At 33.9% G+C, this 23,381-nt stretch overlaps 1 protein-coding gene across 2 annotated transcripts in view; it reads left to right on the forward strand.

The window, feature by feature from the left end:
• The window catches only part of LOC118194769 (protein arginine N-methyltransferase 1-like), a 43,251-nt gene that overhangs the window by 985 nt on the left and 18,885 nt on the right, over window positions 1-23,381 (forward strand). For both annotated transcript variants that reach the window (XM_035365981.2, XM_035365976.2), the window contains exons 2-5: window positions 11,558-11,587; window positions 11,806-12,000; window positions 18,140-18,295; window positions 21,036-21,099. In XM_035365981.2, coding sequence (XP_035221872.1) covers window positions 11,570-11,587; window positions 11,806-12,000; window positions 18,140-18,295; window positions 21,036-21,099 — 433 coding nt within the window. In that variant the 5' untranslated portion in view covers window positions 11,558-11,569. The remainder of the gene's footprint in view (window positions 1-11,557; window positions 11,588-11,805; window positions 12,001-18,139; window positions 18,296-21,035; window positions 21,100-23,381) is intronic.

Genomic DNA, 23,381 nt, shown 5'->3' on the forward strand with positions numbered 1-23,381 from the left:
AGCAGAACAGAATAAATTTGCAAACACAAAATAGTGGCAAACAGTCAAATGCTTAGTAGTAAAATATGCTTAGTAGTATTTTGAATATCAAATTTATGTATCGGTATGTACTTTTTAAAGGTCAGAAGGGCTATTAGTTTCGAAACAGCATTTGGAATCTGAACACTTTTCAGATTGTTGCCACCAAATATTATCACCCTGTATTGTGTTTAAAGATGCTAAATAATGAAGAATCCACATGAATGTATGTATATTTCTTGCTTTATGAAAAAACAGCAGTACCTAGAGTCATCAAATTTTGAATAATATAGTCCTCACCCAAACATTGGCACCTGGAAACCCAAATTTAGAATTTGTTTTATTGTCTGTTTCAGATTTTGTAAAACTTGAACGAATTTTTGATTAAAAAACTTAATTTCAAAATGAGTGGTAGCAACACTATAGGGAATAAAACATTTTTACCTCCAGCTGTCTGTAAAAATTCTAAAGATATGCTGTTTTGAAATTTTTTTAGCCTAAAGGAACGTTAGCTAAAATGCTCTTGAAATGTGTGTCTTGAAAAAATACATGTTTTTGGAGTAATATAAAATCTGAAATCTTTCAATTTTTATATAATTTTATTTTCTTAATTATCATTTGGATTTGGTCTTATTTATGGTTTTTATGTATTGAAGCTATAAATATACATACAGTATCATTTAGAAGGAATTAAGCATTCTTTAGAAGGCATTTGCCAGACATATCAAAAGGTATCATTTCAAATTTACCTATACTAATCTTAATTTCTTACAGGTAATGTTTGTGTGAATTTGACGTAAAAGCTGCTAGTCTGATTTACCTTGAAATCTTACACATAAGAAATTGGTTGGATTAGGTCATATGCCATGTATTATTTTCAAGAAATGTTCAAAAAATTTTTCTCACATTGTTACTAAAAAGTCTTTAAATTTTTTATTATTAAGACCAAATACAACATTTTTAATTTTTTGTAACTGTTTAACATAAACATTGTCATGATCAATGTAAATAGAAAGTATTCAAAGAATTAAAATTATCTATGAATAATATTCTAAAGATATTTTAATTCTGCCTGCAATCATCAAGACTGCATTTGTTTTTCGCATTTAAAAAGTATCAGTGCAATTCTATAAAATTCAAACTAGTATGTTAGATTTTTGATTTCTCTCCAAGAGTTTGATCAAGTCCGAGTCAAGTATACGTTTCCTTCAGGAAAGAGCCCTTTTTTAATGTAGCAACCATTCATTATCTGAAAGTATTTACTAGTAGAGGTGATTAATGATTGTTTCTAAATTAAAAAATGTGGGTTTAATCCTAGTATCCGGTGCACACGGGATTTGGCTACTTTTGGCGACTTTGATGATGAGCAGTAAAAACTGGACATATACGATGAGTAGTAAACGGGTCATTCGAAGAATATATATAGTTATACATAGTATATACTATGTATACACAATGTATATACATTATAGTATATGTATAGACGTTCTTTGGATCATGTTTGGTGTTGGCGATAACTTTCAAAACCGCGCCAAGGCTAACCAATACTAGGATTTTACCAAAATGTGTTATGCGATTATAGAGACTATATTAACTCTTGAGATTACTGAAATCATTAATTTTAATTGAAAAGGTCCAATCTAGACTGCTTTTAAGTACTACCTTACTATCTTTCAGTTTTTTTACAGCATTCATTTTCAGCAACAGAGCAGAACTTTAGATGAAAGGAGGGCTCCAAGCATAAATCAACCACTCAGGGTACCTAGTTTCAAAGGATGCCAAATAAATTGTTCCTGTAGGCAGGGCCAGCACTAGACATTTTGCTGTGCACTGCAACTTCTACATTCTGCTGCCTGATTTTTTCGTTAAATTCCAAAATGTTTGCCATTTCCTAAGTTCTGCCGCCCAGTGCGATTGCACAGGTTGCACCGGCTCTGGTGCTCGCCCTGCCCGTAGAGGATACTTAAAATAATAGTACACACTGAAGAGCTGGGTAAAATCCTAGCATACGGTGCGGCTTTGGCGCGATTTTTAAAATTGTCGCCAACACCAAAATGATGCATTTACGTTTGTCGCCAAATTTTTGGCATCACCACAAGTTTGAGTTGGCAAAAAAAGTAAACAAAATGATAATCATAAGATAATAAATCCTAAGCATACGGTGAGACACAAGAAAAAAAGCAAGCATTTAGAAATTGAAAATAATTTTTAACAGACTTTATAACAAATAAAAATATAATTTTCAACATGCATCGCAACAAATACAAAACATTCACATATCAAATATAATAAATTAAATACCATGGCTCAGTGTCACATATGTTTTAGGGTCTATATCATAACTCAAATGCCATGGCCCTCAAACTCGGGTGGCGGATATATTGCTTTTATTGCAAATATAAAGTCTCATTTTTTCGGATGACGATTTATTATTTTTCAGGCGCTGCCACATATATTCCACCAAATAAGAGTCAAACTCTTCGCTTACCTTTTTCGTCCCCTTCATCCCACGCTTAACAGCACTCCACGTTCTTTCCAAATCCTAGTATACGATGCGGCCATGGCACGATTTTTAAAATTCGGCAGCAATCCGGCATCTACTGCCCATTGAATTACAGCAAGCTTTCCTTCCAGTTAAGTAAAAAATTTCGTGTTTAAATATTCGCAATTCATAGCACTGCACATCATAATCGAAAAGTAACGTTATCCAACTGTAGAACAAAATACGTTAGCAACTCGAATTGTAGAATAAAAGACATCAAACTAAAATCATATTCAGTATCTGACCAAAAACCCATTAATTAAAAAATATTAACCAATCAGAAACTCGGCGGAACTACTACTGTTATATTAAAAAATACAAAAAATAAAAGATAAATAAATTTTACCTGAACATACGTTATCCTTTCTCATTCAGTTCAGCCGAAGACAGAAGATTAACGGAACTTCAAACAATGGTTTGAAATAATTCTTCTCTTTCATCTGCACCAATCAAAACTTCTCAATTTAAAATATTTAATGAGCATGTGCGAAAATGCTCCCAAATGCACTCTCCTCCAGAGCATCCAAAATCGGCTTGGTTACCACAATTGGTGCACTTATTAGTCTCTTAAACCCGAATTTCGCCAACTCTCATGTGCACCATATACTAGGATTAAGCCAAGAGCTGCAGCTTGCTTTCGTATGGATGCCACAAGTTCTTAGTAGATGGCTATAGACAAGTTGTACCAAATGTCTAAGCAGAGGTCATGCAAAGTCAAAATACTCCGACGTGGTGGTGTTCCAGGACATCTGAGCTGCTGCTCCAGGACATCCCAAATGTGCTCTATTGGATTAAGATCTGACAAGTTAGATGGCCAAGACATTAATTGGAATTCATCCTTATGCTCCTCGAATCGCTCCAACACAATCTGAGCTTTCTCACATGGAGTGTTGTCCTGCTGGAAGATTCCATTTCCAGTCAAGAAGACAGATGGCATATAAGGTTGCAACTGATCCTCAATTATGTTGAGATAGTACACAGCTTTCATGGTCTGTTTTACCACAACTAAGGGTCTCAGAGCCACCCATAAGAACATCTCCCCAAAGCAAAATACAATCACCTGTATGATCTGTACAAGGCAAAGCAACTGTTCACCTGGAAGACAGCATACCTTGACATGACAATCAACATGATGAATGAAAAGCATGATTCATGTCTTACAATTATGCATGGTCCAGTCTCGATGTTCTTGGTGCCAGTGTAGGCGTAGTTGATAATGGCGCTTGTTAAACAGAGGCACATGAGTAGGACATCTGCTGCACAGACCCATATCTAACAGTGTCCACTGAACTTTTTGTTCCGACACGTTTATACTTCGACCTACATTGTATTAGCTGTCGGCTGAGCCATTGTCTGGCACCAATTTTGCTGTACCAAGCAGGATAGTCTCCAACATCCTTTTTCTTTGATGACACATGGACGTCCAACATCTTGCCATCTACTGCTGCTTTCATTGTTATGTATCCTCTTTGCATAAATAGTAACAATGGCAGATTGTGAACAACCTACCAGTCCAGTTGTGCAGTATCGGAGATACTCGTTCTGATTCTTTGCCATTACAATCTGCCTTGTATCAAATTTGCTTAGATTACCAGCCTATCTTATCACTTGCAAAAGTTAAGAGTAAAAATTATTCCTTACCTTCCCTGTGTTACATACTGTTTCCACTTGATCACACACCTTCCACATCATCCAGACAAGTTCATTGAAAAGTGTGGTCATAATGTTTTAGCTCCTCTGTGTATTTTGCTTTGGATTAAGAACATGTTTAATTTATACAGGATAGCAACAGTTTTATCCAGGGCAAAAATGCTAAAGACAGGGTTGTTTAAATAACTGTTTTGATAAGGTGTACTGTGCATACTTTTAGTAGAATATTAACTGGTAAACAGAATTAACTGATTTAAGCAGAATTTTTGATAAATGCTGCACACATTATGAAATCACTGAAGAATGATTATTAAAAGATAAATTTATCTCATGGAATACTAAATTTTGTATTTAAAGATTTTTCAGTTTTATTTTCGAAGTATTACTGAATAGTCGTGAGATAATTGTACCCTATTAATTAATTTCATGTGTGTAATTAGGTTTTCAGTTAATAAATAAACTAAAATATCTGCCTAGAGGTTAGCAACCTTTTTCACTAAAATGGCATATTTAAAAAAAATGGAAGTTTCACAGTCTAGGTAGGGCAAGCATTGTGTGCTGACTGCAATAATAATAACAAAAAACACATAATTTATCAAATAACTGAAAAAAAAGTTGTAAATCGACTGTAAAAGTTGTAATGTTCTAACAATTTGTTTTACTATTGTAGAAACATTTCTGAAAAAATATACCTTAGGACAGTGTTCATAAACATTTGCTGGCTAAGCAATAAAACTGTAAACTGCTATTGTTGTGCAATTGAAATAAGAGTCTGACACACAACAATCAGAGGAATTGAAATTATTTTCTTAGTATCATCATTGCAAAAATAGTATTTGTATTTTTAATTTGAATTTATCATTTGCATATTCTGCTTACAACCCAGAATGCAAATTTTTGAAACAATGAGTTTATGCACAAACAGAGGTTATGAGTGTAAAGTTTAGCATGCTGTAGTTCGACAGAGTATACAGGGATAATGACAGAAAATAGTTTATTGTATGCAGAATCAGTTGCAATATAAAATTGATTCATCTAGTCATGTAAAGTTATGAAAATACCACTAAGATTTAGTTTTTGTGAAAAATTTAAATGTACAATTCATGCAATTGTTGAAGGATTGGAAACCATTTGTATCCAATGGAGTAGCTGAAATAAAGATCTATACCGATCCTCAAAACTGGAATCATTGTAATCTTGAATCTTCGATTTCATTTATAGTACCAACTACAAAAGAGTTTTAACTAATAACTCAGGTAGGCCAGTGGCCGTCCGAAGACGAAGGGTGGTCGAGATGGCAAAGCCTCGAGGTCAAGCATTCTGTTACTGCATCGAAGTAAGGAGAAATCCTCTCGCTAGTGGTAAAGATCCTCTCTGTATGTATTGAAAGGTCATTCGCCAGAGCCAGTCACGGGGGAGGTCACCCTCCCAAGAACCGACCCTGCGAGATGCTGCTTGAAAACTGTGAAAAATAAAATAAAATCCTGTAATTTTCTGCATATGTATTTGAAAGAAGCGTCTAATCTTCATCTTCTGCAATTTGGACAAGGCACAGGACTGCTTTTAATTCCTGCAGTGAGTTTTTCTAGAGTAGTCTTTGCTTTTTTGATACGATCAATATGTTCAATGATGGTTCCTAAAAATTTCTGAACTTTTTCATTGTGGAACCAGGAGACTGCTTCGTTGAATTCATTTGGGATTGAGGCTTTTGTTGACCGTGCTTTCTCACTGTAGAGTTTTCTACCGGGTTTTTCTTCAGATGTTTCAGCTGTAATTAACTGCGGGAAGTCTTCTGCTTTTGGGGTGGGAGTTTTAGGTTTTTGTACTGTTTTTTTCTCAAATTTACGTCAGTATTCAGGGCATCCACAATAACTGTAGACATGCGGTTCTTTGCAGAAAATGCAGGTGGGTTTTTCCTCATCTTTTAGTGTACAGACATTGCTTCTATGCGGTCCGCCGCATTTACAACATTTTTCTCTGGGTTTGTGCATAAGTGCTGGAAGTGTCCCCACTCCTGGCACCTGAAACACTGTGTGGGTCTTTTCTTGGGATTCTACTTTTCTATGCTGAACATGTTATTGAGGTTGTGTATCGCTTGTCCATTTGCATTCCTCTTTAATTCTAGAAGCCAGATTGGGAGTTTCTTGAAATTGTTTTTGCATGATCTTCTGAACTGTTTGACTTTTAAGATCAGAAATTTCCTTCTTTGTAAATCTTCAAAAATTGCCTCCTCTGAGGTATTATCCGGTAAATTCTTCAATACTACTTTCATCGGTTTTTCTCAAGTTAGTTGGTAGGTATGAAAAGGTACTCCTCGTTTGTTAAGCATTTTAGTAATTGCACGATATTCGTCTGCATTTTTCAGGTGTACGAAGATAATCATTTGCGCTGCAAATTCGTTGGTACGGTTTTCTCTTAAATATCCTGCAACTTTCAGCCAATCAATTTGTCCTTGCTGGAATACTATGGGGGGCGGGATTTCATCATTCTTGGCTCCTCCTCCTTCAGTACAGTCAAAAGTCGTTAATTCGGACACCCATAATCCGGACCTCAAAGCTAAAAACTTTCTGCGCATGCGCCGCTTTCACACATACGCATAGGCGTTTATGCGTGCGCGTAATACCTTTACGACTGCATATGCGTGTGTGCAAGCGCAGAATACGTTTTCGCATGCGCGTTTAATGTATAACGGACGGTATAAGCTAAAATTGTCTATTTCACTTAATGTTGATGTTTGCGTTGTTCCTTAATCTTCGAATTGGGTCCGGCTTATTATTTTTTGCAGACTGTAAGAGCAATTTTATAAAAGTAAGCTTGAACTTTCGATTATGTCAAATAGAATTTCCGATGCTGGAGCTCCCAAAGGATCTACAAAACGAAAGTATGTTTCGATGTCCGTCAAACAAAAAGTGGAATTGCTGCAAAAAATGGATAAAGGTATGAAGAAAGTGACAGAGAGGTGATTTGTTTCTCTAATCATTCTGAAATCTGTTTATCAATTTCACGCTGCTCTGGGGGGGGGGGCGTTGCAACGCGCAATGAACTGGAAGTTGATCTGTCAGCACTATCCTTATCTTCAGAGAAGATATTTTTATTTTATTTGTCTTATAATTCCTTACTAAATGTAGTGTTTCATCTCGTTGTACGCCGTCTTTGATATGATTTTAATCAAATTCCTCGTCATTATAAATATCACGAATACACATCAAATAGTTTTCTGGTTGCAATTTTCTAATTTCGACTATGCGTAATGTACACTTTATGTATGTGCACGTTGAAAGGAATGTTTAATAAAGTAAAAAAATAAATATTAAGCTTTTTTTTCTATAAATTTTGATACCCTTTGGATCGTAATTTAAATTACGGTTTCATATTTTTAATTTTAGAATTTCTGCATGCCATCTTACGAGATTTAAACTGATGATCTATAATCCGGAATCGCCGAAGTCCCGACGAGTCCGAATTAACGACTTTTGATTGTATTAGCTTCGGTATCCAAGTTTTCAAAGCGATTTTTATTTTTAATTTCCATCGGCTCTGGACTTTTAGTGGGTTTCACAAATTTCTATGGTGATTTCCATACTTTTTCATTAGCGTTAATTTCCTTGTCTTTTTCTTTTTCTAACTGCTCTGCCTCTTTTCTTTGCTTTTCTTTTTACTTTCGCAATATACTCCATGAGATTCCTGTTCGGTTGTTCTTTCATCATCTTAGTGAGTGCTTCTACACCAAAATCCGGAATTAATTTGGCTAGTTCCACGTCATTTATTTCATGTATGTTATCCGTATTGTACTTGGTCTTCAGCGCTTCGAGTATTTCTTCCTAAACATTCTTTGTAGTTTTAGCTTTCTTGATTTTCTTTTTCGGAGACTTGATGAAATCCTCTTTCCTTAGCTTGTGTGACTCTGTTGATCTAAAAGATCTATCCGTATCTTCTTCATCCTTTTTTGACGATGGTGTCCTAAAAAAGGACATTTTTGCATACCCGAGGGTACCTAAATCAGTTAAGATAGTTCGCACACTAAGTCACTGGAACTGAGCTATCCGCCTACTGGACTGGGACAGTCTGCACGAATGAATGAATGAAAAATGAACGTAACTGTCAAGAGTAAATTCAGATATGCTCTGATCTCTGAATCATTGTAAGGGATCGGTATAGTTCCTTATTTCAGCTACTCTATTGGATACAAATGGTTTCCAATCCTTCACCGTTCCTTTTATCCAATGCAGTGTAATGGAAGAGTTTGACCAAAGTAAAACATTGCACACTTTTGAATACATCTTTTAGGTAATCAGCAATTCTGGCTGCAATAACTGCACTCATTAATTCTAATCTCGGTAGTGTCAGTTTCTTTAGAAGAGGACATCAAACAAGAATTTTTATTAAAAATCATTCATTAAAATTACAAGTTTTTTTTGTCCATACATCTAAAGTTTAGAAATTTTAAGACGGGGGCATTTTAAAATTGCCTCACAAGAACTTGATAAGAGGTAAGCAATGTTACCTCTGAACTAAAGTAAAATTGTTACATAGAGGCAACACAGTTTTCAATCATCAAAGTAAAAAGGTCTTTACAAATTTAAATCTTACTCATCTTATGAGAAAGGAAATTATGCTGTGGTTTAAAAATTTGAACAGACTTTGATTTCTGTAAATTTAATTTAATTAATGTATGATATTAACCTTTTATTGGATTAAATAAATAGGGGAAAGTGCAGAATCACCCACTGCTTGGCGCGATTTTAAGAATTGTACAAACTTGGTGTCCATGTACGCATCGACTTATTTCACTTAAAAAAAAATCGGAGAATTGCACAAATTCAGCATTGCTCACTACCCTTTGTCCATGTATATCTCGATGTATTTTCACTTAAACAGTCAAAGGAAATTGAGAAATATCCAATTTTTCTTACTCTTGTAAAAAGCACCGAACATAACGTGCCAAATAAGTGGACGATTCTGCCCTTCACCCAAATAAATATGGTATTAGTATTGGGTAATAGGCCGTAACAGATTATTTTAGATGGTTTTAACTCTTCATATTCATTTAAAATCTTGGTAAGGATGTAGTATATGATCTGATTTTATTTATTAGATGATGCTATAAGGTGTCTTTAAAGTTTATAACCAGTTATTTTATGTTAATTTTCTATTCCATCACCTTAATTTCAATTTTTTTGCCAGAATGTATATTTCTCCTCGTGTGATATGCAAATGAGGTAGAAAGTAGAGAGTATTTAAAGGAATGTTTCAAGGGGTAGATCAGAATGTGTTCTGCCTACTTGAAGGCTACATTATTAAGTTTGATTCTCTTGCGATTGGGATCTCTTGCATTGAGTTATTCTTGCCGTTAGGCTTGTTTATGCTGACCTCAGGTCAGGGTCAGTTTGCACACTATTTCAATTATGAAGCTCTTAGGGTAACTTATTTTCATTAGCTTTAGTTCATTCATCTTTCATTTAAACTGTAAATGTTGGCTTGAGTTGGTGCCAATTGTTAAATAAAAGGGTCCATTACATCTTGTCTGTGTGGTACTTACAATACATCGTGGTAATTCACAGATTGTCTTTTAGAGTTTGAGATCTAGTTTATGTTATCTAAGAAGACAAACTCTGTAATACCATTAAAATTAGTAATTTTAATCATTTCTTTTTTCCTCCCATTTTATCACTTATTCGAATATGAAGGCTATTAATTTTTTTATAAAGCTGTTATTGAATTGGTATTACTCAAACTGGATTGTGCTGGGTGATTTTGAAGCTAAAGATTTTACAGAGTGAATGATGACTATATTTTGTCCATACTGTGTGACATTTATTATATATATGGCTGAACATCTTATAAAAATTACTCTTTTATGTCTGTGACTGTTTTTGTTTTGTAAAATTGGGAGAAAATTTGTTGGTTTAATTAATGGAATAATTTTTGTGTGTTTCCTGAATTAATCGTACTTGTTTTCATACTGAAAAATAGTGTATGAGAAGTACCATCTAAGAACTACCATACACTGACTACCAATAAGTATTTGGACACCTATGCAAATAACGATATCTGCAGTCCTAAGGTACGTAACGGACTCCGCTGGTATATATCGTGTAGGAAACAGTATCGGCTTTAGTCGCATGCAAGATATCTTGCAGTTCGGATCTCTCTGATTTCGAGAAAGGTGTAATTATCGAGTATCACAAATGTGGCCGATCCTTAAGGGACATATCTAGCGATCTCAAGTACCAAAATCGACGGTGGCCTATGTGATTAAGAAGTGGAAGGTGAGCGGTGATTGTCGGAATGTGCCCCGAGTCGGCAGACCAACGAAACTGGGAGATGGATTCCGACGAGTGCTGTTCAGAGAAATTCGAAACAACCGCACCCAACTGATGGCCCTCATCCGCGAGGAGTTTCAACAGGCATCAGGGAGTATTGTTTCAATGAATACTATCCGTAAGGAAGCACATCTGCTTGGTTTTCATGGTCGTGCTGCTGCCTATAAGCCTTTGATCACAAAGTCCAACCACGCTGCTCGGTTAATGTGGTGCAAAGCACATCGAAATTTGGACCGTAGATCAGTGGAAACGGGTTCTTTGGAGTGACGAATCAAGGTTCACACTTTACCGTTCGGATGGCAGGGTCTGGGTCTGGTGTCTACCTGGAGAACATCTGCCAGAATGCGTTGTGCCAACAGTCAAGTTTGGCGGAGGTGGAATTATGGTCTGGGGGTGTTTCTCCTGGTATGGGCTGGGATCCTTGGTTCCCATTCATGGTAAGCTCAACTCTGATGCCTTCTGCACTATTTTGGATGACAATGTGCTTCCTACGTTGTGGCACTTTTACGGGTTGGACCCCTGTTACTTTCAGGACGACAATGCCAGTTGTCATGTTTCGACGTTAACCAAGGCTTGGTATGGTGCCAATGGAGTTCATCGAATGGACTGGCCTGCCCAGAGTCCATACCTGAACCCTATCGAGAACCTCTGGGATGAGTTGCATCGCCGAATTCAGGGGTGCACTACCCGTGCAAAATCGGTGAAGGAACTTCTATGTCTTCTTCAAGCCGAGTGGAAGAAAATACCACTAGCTGTTATACAAAAACTTGTGGAAAGTATGCCCCGGAGGGTCCACGCTGTAATTACCTCTCGTGGAGGCCCTACCAACTATTGATTTTGAATAAAGTTAGTTTTTCTTTTCTATCACAGGTGTCCAAATATTTATTGGTAGTCAGTGTAGTACATTATTACTGAAATGATTTTGTATACTAAATGTACAGCATTGTATATTAGATATGCAATGTGTAGTAATAATTTTGCTATGCATAATGATTTTTTTTTTTTTTTTTTTTTGGCTTTCTAGGTTTCTTAAATCATGTCTGAATTAATGGAGGTAAGTCGTTTGCATTTATTGTTTTATTTTAATATAATATTTATAAAAGATAAGTCACGGTCATATAATGCTGCAAATTCCTGCATGTTGTAATTTCATGATTGTTGGCACTTAAAAGTAAAATTTTAATCATTTAGTCATTTTTATCAGCTGTCTTCTCTTAGCAATTTGAAACAGTTTACTAAATAAATGTATATAATTAAACTTTCTTGCTATAGGTTTCTACCACAGAGTCGTCTCCTATTGTAGCTAATGGTGACCTTCCAAATGGAGAGGTAGCTGAATTTGATAGCAAAGGAAAGTACTGCTTTCGTTGCCAAAAGGAAATGGATGGTCTTACTACATATCGACCAGAGGAAATGACGTCAAAGGACTATTACTTTGATTCTTATGCTCATTTTGGAATTCATGAAGTAAATTATCTTCTTCCATACAGTTAATAGGTTTAAAATTTTGCTTAATGTTTTTGTGAAATCTGCATGTCTGCTTTAAAATAAAAGGGAAGGAATAGTAGACATGAATGTTTTTATATAAAGGAAATCTTAAATGGGGTAAGCGGCATCATATTTTGTTTGGTAAATTTAATGTCAGTTTTGATTGGTATGTATACATGTGTGTAAATACTTAAGTGTTTATTTACTTAAATCAGTTTTTATTTTTCTCCAAATATTTTTATTTCACTTTTTGTTTTCAAGTAAAATTGTGCTTCTGTTCGTAACACATTAGTAGATTTATTTACTATTCTTGCCACTCACCATAATAATTTAACACATTGCATTTCTTCTTTCAATTCATTTCAAATTATTATAAATTAAGAATAATTACAGAAATTAATATAAACTAGCAAGCCTGCCAGATGAGTGGGCATTTCAAGCACACAACCAATTCGTAAATAAATCTTTTATTGCTAAATTATTGCTTTCAGAGATTTTAATTAATATCTTGCAACAATCAAAAATTAATGTCTCATGCAATCCACAACAACCAATTCATAAATACATTTTTTTTTGTGAGCATCTTCAGAGGTTTAATGTCTTGCAACAACCTGCATCAATCAGTAATTAATATCTCGTGCTATCCCCAGCATTTTATGATAATACAACATTTTAGGATAGCAAAATTTACAATAAAAAAAAAGCTTAATATTTATTTGTTTACTTTATTAAACATTTCTTTCAATGCAAGTTAAGTTGCTTCTTATTTGTGCTAATATTTTCTCTTTAATTCTGTAGACAGATATAATTTCTTATTTAGTTACATTGTTGAAGTCCTGTAATTGCTGTGTCGAGAATTTTGACTGACTTAGCAATTGAAAATTTTTCATTTTCAGTCTCTGTCACTTTCTTCACTATTGGCAGCGGTATTTTATGAATCTGGAACTAACCATACTACAGATTTCGCCATCCATTAATTGATTGATGATTGAGGAGGATTGTCATCACAATGAAAAACTTCTTTATATCATCTTCATTTATTACCGCTTCTCCACATTTCTTTACAAAATCTGATAAATTGGAAAATTGCACATTTGGTTTGCGATATCCAAAAACATTTAATTGTGGCTATCATAATAAAATAAAGTTATTGTTCACTATAACATACTTAGCTACGTATCATGAGATTGGCAACTAAAGACAAGTTCTGCTAAATTTTATCTTGCTTCTATTGTGCACTGAGACAATTAAGCCTAAATTGTATTAGTTTAATTATTTATTATACTTATGTCTATTTCTTACACATGTTTAATGCTTATCTGAGTCCTGAATAAGTAAATTCTGACATATATTTAAAGTTTATTGAGAGCCGGCGCTAGATACATGATGCAGTTTCTGTGGGTTCTAAGTCCTGCTACCAAGCATTTCTCTTTGTCTTCCCTAAATTCTGCTGCCCAGTGCAGCCATACGAGCCCTGGCGCTGGCTCTAGGGTTATGCGTATAATAAATCAGTTATTCTTAATTCAAATAGTACTAAATATAATCTTTTGGCCTATAAGTATCATTAACAAAATCTCTTTTTAGCATACGGAGAGAAATTTTTATGAAATTTTTCAGTGTATTTAACTTAAATCTTATCGTCGCGAAGCATAATATCAGCATAAAATGTTACTATACTCTTTATTATTCAATTACTAGTATAAAAAAATTGTTTAGCAATCACTATAAGAGTCATTAAAATTATAGATCATTCCAGATAATGGACGTCCGGATTACGGACTTTGTACTGTAGTAGCCTTTCAAAAACGAAAGTTTTATTTAAAATGCCTGATGATATGCCATGTTGTTAAAAGTATTAATAGATAAATCTCAAGTATTTTCTCGTGATAATCTAAATAATGATTCCATAGTGCATTAGCCCACAGGAGCAATTTGCGAAGGGCTGTTAATTTCATTTTAGCATTTTGTATTGATTCAATATAGAAGACGAATCATTTTTTAAACTGTTGCCACCAAATTTTAGAGCCCTGTAGAATTCGTTTTTAACACTTTAACGAATTTTTTATTAACGAACTCAACGATTTCAAGGCAAGCTATGGCATTACTACGAAAAAAACATTTTTATGTCCACCGCATGAAACTGTGTATTGGAAATTATAAAGATATGCTCATTTTAAAATTATTTAATTATTTTGCTGTTGAATTAAGTTTTGTGGCTTAAGTGCGAAGAACATGATATTTAAAATATACAAAATGTTTAAAAAAAATCCCACTTGCTGTATTTATTTAAGGAAATTTTCACAGTGTTTCAATTCCTTTTCCCACAGTATGTAAAATGTACTTTTAGTTTGCTGATGAGTGGAAGCATCCCTTCTTAGGCAAATAGCTCACGTGTGTTCTGCTATGCTCAATGTAATCTAAGGCAAACATTCTATACCTTCTGAAATATTGTACGTCAAAATTGGAATAGAGCTTAGGCAGATATTCTTGCTGCTTTTGCATTAAAAAATGCAGTACAAAGTACAATATCCAGAATGATCTAAAATCCGGACCTCAAAGCCATTAACAACCATTTTTGTTTTAAGACTTTCCCCCTCCCCTTGGTATGTTTTACGCATGTGTATTTCATTCCCCCCCTCTTATAATAAAACACTTGCGAAGAGTCTCAATTCTTAATCTCGCTTCAGCACTAAATAAAATACCTCATTATTGAAGAAATAATCATTTTAGCATAAATTTGTGCAACCAATAATTTGGGTCCATAGCTGTGTAGTTACTACGAGGGTAAAGCCCCCAGCTTTCCCAGCCGATGATTCAGCCACAAAGCTTTTAGAGACCAGCCCGACAAAAGAAAACAAACTGAAAAAATAAATAGTTAAACATGTAATAAAGTGACAAATAAAGAAAAGAAAACAGGTACACATCATTCACACATCTACTCCAAACATCTTTATTATTTCCCTCGAATAAAGCAGCATTTTACTATAGTCCTTAAGGTCTCCTGGAAATTCGATTTTTCATTTTATCTCTAATACTAGCAGTCAAGCCACAGGTTTCAACAAAGTGAACATTATCACCTCTTACTCTACATAGCCAATCCTGCAAGGCTATTGAAGGAAATTGTAGCCAACAAAGATTGTTTTCCTGCAAGGCTATTGAAGGAAATTGTCCATGTCCCATCAAAACCTGATTCAGATCTATATCAGAACAGCACTTTCTTCCTTTATAAATATGTATAGTACACATATAACTTAATTTTTCTTTTTAGCTGCATATCTGCTTGGCCCATGCATCTCAGACTGAAACATTCTACATTAGAAACATTGTTGATTCTACATTAGAAACGCCAACTAATGTTTTATATCCTTCACGCCAACCTGGTGATTAGTTATTATATTTTCCTTTCATTGCTGGCTCACCAGCAGCCAAGCGGTGAAGTCACTGAACACTGGTAGTTCGGTCCGAGGTTCGAATCCCCCGAACGGGCTGGCTGCATGGGTGTTTTCGTGGTTTTCCCCATGTGTAATGTGTATACGAGCCAGTTTCCTTTAGAAAGTCCTCCACAAAGGCATCCCTCCCCTTAGGCAGATAGCCCTCAAGGCTTTGCCATAATTGAATAACCGAACCTAACCTTTCATTGCCACATGTTTATCAACACATGACAATTTGAGTAATGACTCGTGCAGTGATGCCTACACAGTGGGTTTTTTTTTTTTTTTTTTTTTGTGGTGTGTGTGTATCAGTAATTGAATAACGCAGAGTATGGTAATCTTTTCTGTTGACATTATGTTTGACATCGATTAGATTTAAGTTATATACCCTAAGAAATGTTGACAAAGAAAGATTTAACAAAAATTTCTTTTCATATGCTAAAAATAGATTTTGTTAATGATACTCATAGGCCAAAAGATTACATTTAATGCTGTTTGAATGAAGAATAACCGATTTTTTTTTTTTTTCCCCCAAATAAAACCAGAACAGGCATGGCGGCACCGGGCGGCAGAATTTAGGGGAAAAGAGTAGTTAACAGAAGTTTTTCATTGCGATGACAATGCCCGAATCATCAATCAACGGATGGCGAAAATAGTATAGTTCTATATCCAGAAAATACCACTACCTATAGTGAAGAAAGTGACTGAGAGCTTATTGAAAACGAAAAAGTTTCTATTAACAGGTTAATTGGAATTCTCAACCCAGCAATTGCAGAACTTGAACCATAATGCTTTGTAACTAAACAAGAAATTACATCTGTCTATAGAATTAAAGAGAAAGTATTAGCAGAAAAAACAAAGCTACTTTAACAACTTAGATTGAAAGAAATGTTTAATAAAGTAAACATACAAATATTAGATCATGATTTCGTGTTTTTAACTTTACAATTTCTACATGCCATTTAACTAGATTTAAACTGATGATCTGATATCTGGAAAAATCCCAAATCCAGAATGGCTGAAGTCCTGACGAGTCTGGATCGCGAACGTTTTACTGTAATAGTTTTAATATTAAATTTTAATTAATAATTAAATAGTTTGATCCATTCCTGTTCTTAAAAATAGACCAAATTTTTATATGGGTTGGATAAAAATATGGAAACACTGAAATAAAACATATTGCTCTGACTTCTATTGTCTGAGAAAACCGTTGGCATTCAAAACAGCTTGCAGTTAGTTGCCTTGGAATGGGAAAATAGAGGTCTTGTATACTTTGCAAGAGAATCTTGTACCATCTTCCTTTAAACATTGGCAAGTTCAGTTAATGATGATGGCAGTGGATAGCACTCGCACAAATTTCTCTGCCAAACAGCCCAGAAAAGTTCAATGATATTGATATCTGGTCACATTGATGGCCATGGTAAATGTAAATGTTCACCCTCATGCTCAGAAAACCAGTCCTTGACGATGCGAGCTGAGTGAACAGGAGCTCTCTCGCCTTGGAATATGGCATCACCAAAGGGGAACAAAATATGTACCATATGTTGGACATGATAAGCCAAAATTATCACATAATCATTGACAGTAATGTGGTCTTGCACAGTAATGATGGGTTCCATGGAATGCTACAATGTGGCTGCTCAAACCCTGACTGATCCTACACCTCATTTCACTATTGGCAGTAAACAGTCTCTATCAATCCTCTTGTGACGGCCTTTGCCAGACATAAGGTCACCCAGAAGTTGGAAACGGTGTGAAGCAAGAACTCATCTGACCTAATGACAATCTTCCATTGCTCTACAGTCCAGCTTTATGACTTTGGCACCACTTTCTCCTTTTACAGGCAGCTTGATCACTGATGAATGGCTTTACAATTGTAGCTTACGCAAAAATATCCTGCTTGTGGAGCTCCCTTTATATTGTTTTGGTGCTGACAGGGTTTGCGAGTACAACATTCAGTTCAGCAGTCACTTCTGTGATTGTAGTCCTCTTATTTTTTATAACAATCCTCTTCAATGATCGCCTGTCATGATCTCTCGAGACACATTTTCGTTCACATTGGGATTTAGCGGATGCAGTTTTTTGGCTTTCTTGTATGAGTTAAAAATCTTAGCTACTGTGCCTCTTGAAACACCAAACACTTCAACTACCTTGGTTGTGGAAGCAACCACCATATGAGCCCATACAATTTGCCCACATTTGAATTCATTTAGCTCCGACATGATGCACTCATACCTGCACAAAATACTGTCTTCATAACGAATGACACAGCATATTGAGGATGTTGTACTGGTGGCGTTAGTAAGAAAACACATCGGCTTTTGTAAGAATAAATGTTTCAGTCCAATCATGCGCTTTATGAGATGTTTCCATATTTTTGTTCAACCCCCATATTTTGCTATACATAAAAAATAAAATGTTTGAAAGAGTATGATATGCTTGTATTTCTTTTTTTTGGGGGGGGAGGTTTCTAGTATAGATTAAAAATTGCCTTATGTTACATCCTACATGTTAACCATGAAAAATTAACAGACGTGAGTGAAGTGTATTAGGATTAGTAAAGTTTTAATATTTGTTGTCTTTAAAATTAATTAGTTATGATGACTAGAAAATGCTTATGCAAATGTAAAAATTTAGGCAAATAGTTATTGAATAAAAAATATTAATTGTGAAATTTATTTATTTAGGAGATGCTGAAGGATGAAGTGCGAACTCTGACTTACAGAAATGCTATGTATCACAATAAACACTTATTTCGTGGTAAAGTAGTGTTAGATATTGGTTGTGGTACTGGCATCTTGTGTATGTTTGCAGCTAAAGCTGGTGCTGCTAAAGTTATTGGGGTATGTTATATAAACCTTTTTTCTTGCTAGTGCCCTTTATTTACATAATTTTATGTCATTTTTCATTCATTTGTTTTAGTGATGATATAAAACATGCTATTTTTATGTTTGAAGTAGCAAGAAATATTAAAATTTTTCAATTAATAAATATTTCATTAAATCTCGCCTTTTTTATTTTTATCCTTTACTAATTGAAGTGTTTTTCTGCAGTTAGTAAAATTTATTGAATTAACCAAAATTAACTTGTGCCAGTTTCATTCTTTAAACCCTAATGATCTTCAGCATAATTTTTGTTATTTAATTTTATTGATCTGAACTGTCTTAATCTACTGTAGACATCTTAGAAATTTATACGGATCAGTACATATTTGTATTTACTTTTGTTTTATATCAATGTATAATACATTTCTAAGTTTATCCCCACAACAGTATGTACGTGTCTTCTAAATTTTATTTTTGTGATTAAACATACTTTGATAGATTAAAGCTTTACTTCCTTACTCAGGATTTCTTAGTATAAAAGTGTAAGAAAGTTGCAAAATTAAATTAAACCCTAATGATCTTCAGCATAATTTTTGTTATTTAATTTTATTGATCTGAACTGTCTTAATCTACTGTAGACATCTTAGAAATTTATACGGATCAGTACATATTTGTATTTACTTTTGTTTTATATCAATGTATAGTACATGTCTAAGTTTATCCCCACAACACTATGTACGTGACTTCTAAATTTTATTTTTGTGATTAAACATACTTTGATAGATTAAAGCTTTACTTCCTTACTCAGGATTTCTTAGTATAAAAGTGTAAGAAAGTTGCAAAATTAAATTAAACAAAGAACATAAAATTTAGAGTATGTAATTGAACATAAATGTGTTTATGTCAGAATCATGTTGTTATACATAGTTCACACCTGAATCATAAGTTTCAGGTGAACAGCCTGGTTTTCAAGATTTTCCCCATATGTAATAAAAATGAGCCAGTTCCCCACAGAACATCTTCCACAAAGGCATCCCTCTTCTTAATGCAGATAGCTCTCATGTTTTTGTTATATTCAATTTACTTAACCAACTGTATCAAGCTTTCATACACATATTTAGTAATCAACCATCCCTGTATAGGTACTATTTTATTGTCATGTAATTGAAATTTATATTTTTACTTCATTCATCATATTTTAAGTATTAAACAAAGTTGTAACATCTTGCTAAGTTGTGTTGGCAAGGCAAACTTTGTTTAAAAAAATGTACATGTGAAGCAGAGGTGTTACATAATTTTGCCGTTAATGAAAAATTAGTGAAAAGTTCGTTTTCTAAATGTATGCAAAAAGAATTGACCTCCTCCCAGACCCGAAGTGCGACCGATTTCAAGTCATTGACTGTCACAAGCGTTTTCTTTCATTCGCATTGTTTGTACTTTTATTTTTATTAAATCAAGAATCCAGGAATTTCACGTTTTATTTTTTTGTGATGACTACCGCTTCTAAATTGATTCTAGGCCGTAATTTTTCGACGTAAAATTTAATTTATAATGTCCATCTTGAGTTTTTACCTTTTTTTCTCATGCGAAGGCATTCTTTTAAAGCTTTTATTTTGGCTTTCCAATTTTTACCCTATTTCTTTTGTTGTTGATAAATTTCTGTCTCTGATGATGGGGAGATATAGGCTTCATGTCTAAGTCCTTACTAATATTATAAATGCAAATGCGAGTTTGTGTGTTTGTTACGCTTTCACGCCTTAACCGATCATCATGAAATTTTCAAGAAATGGTTTTGATATATTAGAAAAGGTTATAGGCTATAAAATGTCTTCGTACGACTTTAATTAGCTGAGATATAAAGTGCTTGGGAAAGATGTGTACGAGCCCTAATAGAGAATTCTGTCAACTGTTTATGGTTACTGCTTTTAAAATTTCTAAACATATTTTAAGAATTTTTTTATTTCACACTATTCGAATGTATAAGCACTATTTATGCGATTTATGCATTTTTTCTTTGTAATTTTTAAGGTAGTATCAAAGAGTCTTTCAGCTGCAGATAATGTAAAATAATCAATCTGGAAATTTTGATTTAATATACAACACTACGGAATTATTGTTTAATCTCCTCTCCCAACTTTCTACTGTGCCAAGAGATATCAACCAGTATATAATAGGATTGTTAGCTAGCAAAGCAGTATCTTTGAGAAGTAATACAGTAACCCAGTAAATTCCTTTTCTCGTGAATCGCATTCTTCTATCCCATTTGATAAATTGGCCCAAATTGATGCATGCATGTTTTTGTGTGTAGTGGTGAATCCTGATCAAAGTATATGTTTCAAATAAATAAGCAAAATGTAATAAGATTTGAGCATACTAAATGAGATCAAGGAGGATAAAACCATAGCATCCAGGATGTGATATAAGTGTCTGCTTTAAAATCATAAATTAGAGACTTCTTCAAAAACTGAAAAGCAGAATTCTGCAATTCTCTTTCTTGATCTTATATAATATACAGTAATTGCAGATTAAAAATAGATTAGGTTCGAGCTTTGATTTGTGTGATATTGCATATAAGTTTTTCAGTTGAGTGTCAACCATGAATTGTTTCTTCTCAGTTTTCAAACTACCCAGTTGTCTTTTAATAAGTATATCTATGTCATTTTTATTCGTGATATGCTATGTTAACATTCTGTGACATGTTGGACATAAATAATTGCTTTTAGGAAGTAAATTTCTTTCTTGATTTTTTTTATTTTAGATTGAATGTTCAGGAATAGTTGAACATGCAGAAAAAATAACTAAGGAAAACCATTTAGATGACAGTAAGTTATTTATACATTAATACTTTTATTTTGTCTCTAGTGGTTACTTATAATTAATGTAAAAGTAATTGGTATATATATATATCATTAGTGCTACATAGCGAGAAGTCGTTGAAAACAGTTAAGTTGCACTTGCACACATGATATGGATGATCATTCCTTGAAAGTGAAAATTTAATACAAGGGGTGATCAAATGAAAAGGTACGAAACGACGTAAAAACGTAACTTAAATATTTGCATATTCCGCCATGGAAGAACATAGCGAGACATCTCGGGATGTGATTGGAATCGGAGCATGCGTGGGCAAAAACAACTTCAATGGCTTGTTTCTCAAGCTGAGAACAGAGAACTCTGACTGGACTATCTACTGGCAGGATTATATTGCTTTTCATGGTTGTACTGTGACTGAGAAGTGATTTATAATACTTGCAATGCCACATGTCTTTTAGAATAATAAAAATGAAACCACCATCAATTGTTGAACAGTGATGCATGTTATATGCAGGGGCCTACAGGGTGAAATCGTGATATAAAAAAAAAGAGGGCATAGAAATTTTAAAATCCCAGAAGGGAGATTATTATAATTGAATCACCGAAATGTTTCATATCCAGTATATTCTTTTAAAGCAGAGAAAGGGTTGTCTTTATATGCTTTAGTATTTAATTTTTTTTTAATAATTGTAAAAAAAAAAAATAGAAGAGGTGTTACAATGCACACGGGGATTGGCATTCTTGTTATGTAAACTGGCACCTATATCTGCACACAGAGGATATATAGCATGTGTTTTGCTGACAGTCAAATTGTGCAGACCAAAAGTTGCAGACATGTTGACTTTTATTTTCCTTGGTTTAGGATTTAATTTGACTTTTAGAGTGTTGAAATCTAACATCTGCCAAAGATTGTTGTATAATGGATAATAATAGTAAATGGTTCACATTATGACAACTTGACTGGATCTTTTAAATCTCTTTCCAAAGTATTATAGACAAAAATATGTTTTGTACAAAGTGACAATAATTTAGAATAGACCTTTTTTTTTAAAATCAATAACAGAGCTAATTACAAAGCAAGGCCTTGCTGAGTACTTTCTGGATGAGCTGAAATAGTAGGTGCATTCCAGACATGTTCTCAGTAAATGTTTGCTATGCTGCAGAAGTAGAGAAAATGTCTTATATCAGAATTTAAATTATAATCTCGTCATAAATAGGCTTAAGAGTTTTATTTAGTCATAAGTTAGGTAACTACAAGCACCTAGATTTTCAAATTTAATCTTGGATCATCTGAAAAATATTCAATTCCTTACAAGATTAATGTAAAAAAATGGATCCTAAAAATATTAATTTTGATATCCAGAATGTAAAATAGCAAATAAGTTATTTAGGTTATACTAGTTGAAAAAAGAAAGCTACTAGTATTGCAGAGTAGGTGCAGGTAAATTAGGATGGTAGTGCAGAGCTTTTATTTCCAAGTTTCAGTACTACAATTCATAAAATTTAAAAATTATCACTGTCAAAAAATTTTGTGAATACTTTTTGTACTGTATTTTTATGTGCATATTTTATTTATCATTATTATTTTTTATATCTATTTGAATTTGTATTGTTATTGCTTAAGTCCTTAGACGCAGACCTTGAAAAACTATCTATCAACACTGCTTTGTTCATACTTATTTTGATCGGTTGCCTAGGGCGCATGGGATCTGGGATCTCTTTTTACCTCTGCTTTCCTTTCATCTGATCTCTTGGAGAAGATTTTTAGATCCATATATATTATCTCAGGTCACATTTTTAGGGCAGTTTTATGCCCCTCCCCCAAGAAGCAAAATATTAGTGAGAAACATAGATGAAGGGAAACAACAAAGTAACTCGGTAAATTCAAACATACTTCAAAGGAATTGCATGCTGTACAGCGTTAAAATGCTAAAAAAAAAATTTCATAATTTTTTTTTCCTATTGTATGTGCTTTTACTAAATAGAAGCATACTGTGAGGTTATAATCCAAACAATGGCATTGTAGTTCCATTTATAGTAAAATAAGCTTTAAAAAATAGTGCTGTAATTTAATGGACATGATCACAAGACAGCTGATTAAAAGCTGAATAATTATGAATTGTTTCAAAGAACACCAAAATATCAGGATATTTTGTCATAGATTACATGGGATATTTTGTCATAGATAGAGTACATAACCGATAGGAAGTGATAAATACTGAATTTTACACCTTCAGATTTTGAGTGCTTAGACACTATAAATGTAATACTTTTGCCAAAATTCAAGCCT

This window comes from Stegodyphus dumicola, chromosome 2, assembly GCF_044657685.1.
Source record: "Stegodyphus dumicola isolate Sdum_Otavi_A_Nest chromosome 2, ASM4465768v1".
Classification (NCBI taxonomy): domain Eukaryota; kingdom Metazoa; phylum Arthropoda; class Arachnida; order Araneae; family Eresidae; genus Stegodyphus; species Stegodyphus dumicola.